Source organism: Quercus suber, unplaced genomic scaffold, assembly GCF_002906115.3.
Source record: "Quercus suber isolate HL8 unplaced genomic scaffold, Cork oak 2.0 scaffold_252, whole genome shotgun sequence".
NCBI classification, from domain to species: Eukaryota; Viridiplantae; Streptophyta; class Magnoliopsida; order Fagales; family Fagaceae; genus Quercus; species Quercus suber.
In genome coordinates, this window is record NW_027069708.1 from 185473 (window position 1) to 193130 (window position 7658).

The 7658-nt window shown below is 30.9% G+C and overlaps 1 protein-coding gene across 1 annotated transcript in view; it reads right to left on the bottom strand.

The window, feature by feature from the left end:
* LOC111984885 (PH, RCC1 and FYVE domains-containing protein 1) overlaps positions 1-6904 on the bottom strand; it is a 33354-nt gene extending 26450 nt beyond the window's left edge. The window contains exon 1 of the mRNA XM_065780966.1: positions 6733-6904. Coding sequence (XP_065637038.1) covers positions 6733-6904 — 172 coding nt within the window. The remainder of the gene's footprint in view (positions 1-6732) is intronic.
* Positions 6905-7658: the final 754 nt, after the last annotated feature.

Consider the following 7658-nt stretch of genomic DNA (forward strand, 5'->3'; position numbering starts at 1 on the left):
ATACAAATTGTAGGCTTTCTATCCTAAGTTCTAGTGCTCTTGAATAGTTGAATTTCCATTCTTGTGGTTCTAAACAACTTATCCTTTGATGTCATTTCAATTCCTGCTTGCCAATTGCTTTTTTTGCATCAAGGCATCTTTTGGTTTCCTTGAATGGAATGATACGAAAATGTCGATCTATTGCAATTCCCCTCTTAACTATTGAATCATTTTTTTAATTCTCCTTCTCAATTAAAAGACGGGGTATTTTAGCCATTTTAGTATCGAACATAAAGCCAAGGGTACAAAAAAAAGGTTCATGAGTCTTAACAACAAAGTGGATGACATTAAACCATTTGTTTATTTCCATTACCTTATTCTTGATCTGGGCACAGAAGATAGAAAATTTGGGCATGCTAGCTTCACTTATATTTTAATTTTGCTTTGTTTTCAATCAACGCAGCACTGTACAAGGACATTCAACATTCCTTATCCATATTTCAAAGAAAGGACGATTATTCATAATTTGTTTTCTGTCTAGTTCTATTACAACAACCATATTATAATTAAAAAAAGTTAAAACTATATACATCTTATGTCATATTCATAAAAGACACCCGTAAAACACCACCTTTATGGTGCAATAATTTATAAATCAGATTGCGGGCTACCCATGTAGGCCTAAAAAATCATTAGCATGCTTACAATTGCTAGCTATAGCTAATTTTCTTATTATTATTATTATTTTTTGTTACGGCGTTACTTGAGGTAGCCGTAGCACCGTAGCATGTGCGTGCCCACTGCCCAGCACAACATATTATTGTAATGTGTTCATCAAAAAAAATATATATATATATATATATTATTGTAATGCCATGAGCACTGTTTTTATTTCATTTTTTTATTTACACGTTTATATTTAAATTTGAGTAATATTAGCACTTTTCAAAGTTCAAGTCATGATTCAGAAGTAATGATATATTTGGTGGTGTCTTATTTCTGTTATTCAAATCCCGCGCTTAACTTATTTGGTGCAAAATTTTGACTGGTGCCTATTACACGCAAACCACAGCTTTGCTATGGATTAGTCTTCTCGTCCACACATTACAGAGAAAAAAATTTGGGAGTGGAAGAAAGTTTAAACCACAATAAAGGTATAGCCGTATAGGACAATAGAAAAACTCTGTGAGTGGAAGAAAGTGTAAACCACAACAAAGGTGTAGGACAATATCAATAAGGAGACGAGTACCAAAGTAGCTTTCATCACATGTGGATATTGGATAAGGCGTTTAGATTGTCATTGCCTAAAAAGTTTAGAGTTCAAAATGACAAAATTAAAAAGTTTGTTTGATTTGTTACAACTTACAAGTGGCAAATTTTAAGTTTTTTTTTTTTTTTTAAAGAAATTTTACCTTATTATAATTATTAAGTAATTTCTAATGTTTCTATAATAATAATAAAAAAAAAAAGTAATTTCTAATGTAATTCTTGAAGGGAATTTGCTTTAACTCCCAAAAATTGCGAGAAGCAAAAATATATAAGAACACACAAATAACAATAACATGATACAAAAAATTTACATAGTTCACCAGCGTTCGGGTGGCTTAGTTGGTAAGATACCGGGCCAACAAGTCTCAAGACTTAGATTCGAGTCTCAAAAAATTACATCTATGTTAGTGCTCCTTATATCCCATTTTATCACAAACAGTCGACCTAAAAAATAAGTGAGTTTTTCACACAAACCAAGAGTATGAGGTTTTTCCTGGCAGCGGGTAAGGTACTACTATGATCATGCTTAGATAAGGAAGTCACACTAGTTGCCATCCTCTACCCTTTTTTTTTTTAGCAAAAAACAAAAATTACATGGTTCACCACAAGGGCTACATTTAAGGAGTTGCATTGATTTTCACTATGTCAGCAAAGAGAATGATACATAATAAATTATAGTTAAAATTATTGTTTAATTTAATTAGATATAATGATTTTTGTTAATTAACTTATATATACAAATTATATTTAGCAACTTTATATTGTTCAAATTTATATATAATTTACAACATTGATTATTTATATTATCAATAAATTAAAAATAATAATTTGATATTATATGAACTTATTTACAAACTTACACCATCTAATATAAAGTTTACATAAATAATTTTTTTATACATGTATGTACATAAACACGTTATAACATATATTATATTAAATCAAGTAGTCTGTTCATAAACATGTATTATGATGATTGAACTTGACTCATGTAATAGTCAAGTTTAAACTTGGAGTTTAGCTTGACTATTTTGTTAAATAAACTAATACAAATAAAATTATTTACGAATTAAACTTAAATTATTCAAAAGTAACTTGATCCATTTACCATCCTAGATATAAGGAATACCCGAGCTAAAGGTTCATACACTCCTTGCATAAAAATTTAGTGGATTAGTGATTATTAATGCGAGCCCCAAACATATTTTGACTTCTTCTCTTTATTTTCATTTAAGTTTAACCGAAGCATATAGGTCGAGTAGATCCACTGGTCCACTGGTTGAAGGAAAATACTCAATAGCAAAGTTCAATGGCAAAAAAATTGGAGGACATTCTTATAGGGTTTGAGTCCCAAGGAATTAGCTACTGCACATAAACTGAAACAAGTAGCTTTAAAAGTTCCTTGGATTAGCAAAACTCAAAGCAATACCATGTGAAGCTAAATCATTTTGTCCCATTAGTCATTACAGGAAGATTTTTTTTTTCCTTCAACTTTTTCATTTTTGAAGTATATAAATATGTAAATACGCGCTTCCCGTATCCCGTACATTTGCTGTGCATGGAAAATTTTAATTAAAGTTTGTTCATGGCAGACCGCTTTCATAGCAAAGTGATCGAGTTCTGAGTTTGGTTCTATGTTCCTTTTGGTTAAAAAGCAAATGCAAAAGTGAAAAATAAACAGCTTAGGGAATCAAACAAGATTCTTTTTTTCATTTTTTTGGTTTCATTTCTGTGTTTTGGAACAAGGGTCAACTTGATTCTCAATGCCATCATTTAAGACATAGTTAAAGTTGCTGCTTTTGGAAGAAAGGCCTTTAGTTTCAACCAAGACACTCGTGTTCTCGTAATTTTGCTATTTGAGGCATTTTTATAAGGTCACAAATATAGGTAAAGTTTTCCTTTTTATGATCAAGGGTGATTGGACTGAAAAAGCATTTGTCTATAGAATATATTTTCTTGTGGATCTTGGAAGTAGCTGACTAACACAACAGTCCAAGATTTTGATTAGAACTAAGCATCCCCATTGATCAAGAAAATTAATTACAGAACTCATTAAGCTTGTCAACAGAGACGGCAATTGGGCTCAATCATTTAGAAAGAGAGAGAGAAAATTTTATTTGTATGAAGGTGGAAGTGGGATGAATGTGCTTCCTTGGACTAACTATAAGTTTTAGAATCATGCGGGTCCTCCAGTTTTTCTCTTTAATGTTTCATTGGAGAAAGTGACTTCTAGCTCTAAGTTTTTACATTGAAGTTAAGTTTAAAGAAAAATAATACTATCAATGCATGGTGGGTAAAGTTTCCCAAGCTGAATTAAAAATTTAACATGGTATATATAGAAATACAAAAGTGTATTTTATATTAGATATCATGCTTATATGAAACCGTTTAATTTGAAGTCTCAATCCATTTTCATTATTTTGGACAAACCATTGATGAATCCACACTTGGTAAACAACTTTGATTTTTGGTATAGAATATTCTTTTAAAAAAATTTTCATTCGAAGCAAAAATTTATCTCTCTGAATGATTTTTTTTCTCTCTCTCTCTATGACTTTGAGGTTTAATAGCTGCCGAATTGATTTTTGAACAAGTCTTAAGTGAAACACAATATTTTATCAACACTTTCACACTATCTCTACTTCATTACTGCCCAAAATAATGAAGATAGGCAAAAGCTCCAAATTGAAATGATTTCTAAAGTTTAGAGTTTTAATTGACAATATTAAAAACCTGAGACCTAATCTAAAACTTGATATAAATTCTAGACCTTTTATGCAGTTTCTCCAAATAACTATTACAAATTAGAAATTAGTATTATTATGAATGACATTGTTATTTTTATATATTCACTAGATGAAATCTCATGTGTTGCACAATTTTGGTCATGAACTTATAATATATTTAATTTATTGACTAAAATATTGTATTTGTCTTTAAATTTTGAATGAATTTTGTTTTTCATCCCTAAACTATTGAAAGTGTTTCAATTTCTATCCTTAAAATTTTGAAAATATTTTTTATCCCATAACTTTTGAAAAAAGTTCTTTCTTGTTCCTATTTTTGCCGCTAAACTATTGAAAAAATATTTTTACAAAGTTTAGGAATAAAAAAGAAAATTCATGCAAACTTTAGAGATGAAAACAATATTTTAGCCTACTTTACTTGATAAAAAATAGATAAAAGAATAATTATTATATAACTTCAAAACTCTTATCCAATGTATTGACTATCACGACTCACAATGACAATATTGTAGTTGCTAGTAAAGAAATTTTTGTATTTAAATTGTGTATCTAATATAGCTACAATATAATGAGTTTTGTAAGAAAATTGTGATACATTCAACTGGAGGCTTAAATATGTGTGCCTGAGTCAAAGGCCTTATAGTTGAATTGGTACATTCCCATGTAGAAAGTATTTGGAGGTTTAAGGGGGAAATGATTCGAGCTGCGAGGTTAGCAGCATGTTGTAATTATTTCTCAAAAAAAAAAAAAAAAAAAAAAAAAACGTGTGCCTGAGAGTGTGCTTCATATGTACTCCTTGAATATATGCTTTGAGAAATTAATTTTGAAAATTAGGGCATGCTTAGCTAATTTAATTTATTATTCAATCAATTTGGAGCATCAAAATATTCTCGAGTTAAAAAAGTCACACCTATGTTAAACCTCAAATGAACTAATCTAAGTCACAATTGAGCTCCCTGTAGTTCTTTATAAAGCATTTATCAATCTATTATATGCCCAATGTGGGACTTAGCAAACACACATGCAACTAATTCAATTTAATATCCAATCAATCTAGGTCATCACATTCAGGATTTTAAGGTGTGATTTGTCAGTTTTGTCTAATTGGTTTATTTAATCCTAATGGAATAGAAAAAATGGGGTTGTGAACAAAGAGCCAAATTCAAAGATTTAATTATGTGGAGAGAATTCGTATGACAACTGTTACCTCCCTTTGATTATCTCTTGTGCGGTCTGCATAATGACTTGTAAATCAAACTTGTTAATTTTTGGAATATAGGTGGATGTTCCAATTTTATTACACGCATGTCAAGAATGATTCAGGTAAGTTGATGCCATTGGTTTTGTTAAGAAACAAATATTATCAAATTTCGTACTCCTAATTTCATCTTTTTGTCATCTTTATGTTTTTTAAAGCTTCAAGTGTGTCAACAGTAAAATACATTGGATATGACAACATTGCCCACCAAAGTTGAGGTTTGGTTTTGTTTGGCTATGTTCTATATCTCATTATCTTAAGCAAAGACCTTATAAGCATAATAATGCAATTTGTCGTATAGCCACTTGGATTTTTCAATTTATTTGTGGGATATTTTTATGATATAGATGTATCATCATCTATATGCCTAATTATTCTCTATTCCCTCCTTTTATACACATTTAATGCGTGGTGCCATAAATATCACAATGCTCTACATGAGCTCATGTATGGGCTTTCTTTAGAGTCACAAGCCTATGCCTTCTTACGTAGGCCCACTTGGCCCTCTAGCCAGTCTTTTTATGTTCAGCCTTTAATATATATAGGGCTTTGAGTTGGGACTATCTACGAAAATTACTAGCTAGGTTGTTGATCAAGATCAATGTGATTTCAAAGTCAATGTCTGGCAATTACGTACTTTTTCTATTTGGTTTTTGTTCAAGCCATCTTCTGAGGTTGATACTTGATAGTTGATAGTACTATAGCAGCATATATGTGGTCATAGAAACATTAATACAGTGAGTGGATTCAAACACATCGATTATATCTCTATGAAAAAATATATAAGGAACCTGGAATAATTCTGGTGAGGAATTTACGTAACTTCAAGCTTGAATTTATCACCAACATAATAGAAATAAATGCTAGTTCCAATAGTCAAATTTGGAATCAATCATTCATATAATTGATGGTACACACTTTTGACATATCCGAAGAAGTTGAGAAGTTTATGAAATTGCTTCTTCTGAGGACAGTATATTTGCCTAACTGATAGTCTCTAATAGGTTACATCTGATGCATTAAAAAAAATGTAAATGATTGTTAATGATCATCCTTTTCCTTAGACTCATATCTATCACGTAGGACTCACTGTATACGATCCACCTACATACAGCCCCCTCTGACAATAATCAGACAGTCATTTCAAGAATTATATAGGAGTGCATTTTATTTTCCTTTTGGAACTTCACAAATGTCTATTACTATTACATGCTTCTGGTTGGTAAAACAGACCAAAGAAATAACAAAACAATAATGTGGAATGTGAGTCCAATGATGCAAATAATAACTAATGACACTGATTGAAGAATATATCTAAATAATTAGAATGTTAATTGCATATTACATTTGATGTTCCATAACTTTGTCAAATTTGACAAAAATTGTCTTTCTTTTTCATAAGCTTCCACATTGGTTAGAAAATGGAAAATGTAGCGTGCTATGATTGGAAGCATATGTTAAAATAATTTGGAATTTTACGTATAACCTTCCAAATATCACAGGTTGGCCTCATATAGCGCACAATGACAGCATCAATTCCATGAAATGAAAGTAGTTTTGGACCCATTTGAATGGCCTCTTTGTAGAGAACATGGGTTGAGTGAGTCATATCGATCGAAATCGAGAACATCTTGGGGCAGATGTGGGTCATTTTGAAAGAAGTGATTTTACACTTCCACAAGGGCCACCAAGCTAGTTTTTGACACATCCATTCAACATGTCCACATGCATATGGAAGATGTTGCAAAAAAACATTAGGTTTCCTAATTGACAAGCAGTACGAGACATGTTAGAAAGCTGGTTCACCATCAACCATATGCCTTGTACTTGACCTCATGCAGAACTAGATGATCCCTTTGTCAAATCTTAGGTGAGTCCTAGCTGGGGTCTATGACTGCAAAATTGTCTGTTGTTGCATGACATTATTTAATCCCCTTAATCGCACCTCCCCCACTTTCATTGTGTTCATAGGGTAAAATATGAAAAATCCTAGGATCATAATCAATTTTACACCCATTTTCTCAATTATTTGATGTAGCTGATTATGAATAGTTAAAAAAATGATAAATTCATATGCGAAAGTAACAAACAGCTAGTTACAGTCTATCACATAAAATAATTGTAAAAATAGGTGTGAAAGTGATTGTAGTCCTAAAATAACTCATAAAATATTTTTGAATCTGTATAATAATTTTGGCTTGAATGAGATTGAGAACGTGTGCTCTTGATTTATGCGTTCAATGATCAAAGATTTGGTATAATCTAAATTAAGAGAACATAGACCAATGAATAATGCATAACAAGCTTAGGCGGCGTTTGTTTTGAAGGAAACATTCATTAAAAAATGACTTCTTGTCCAAAATACATGTTCTAGTGTGTGTTTGTGACTTCAAGAAAAGCTTAAA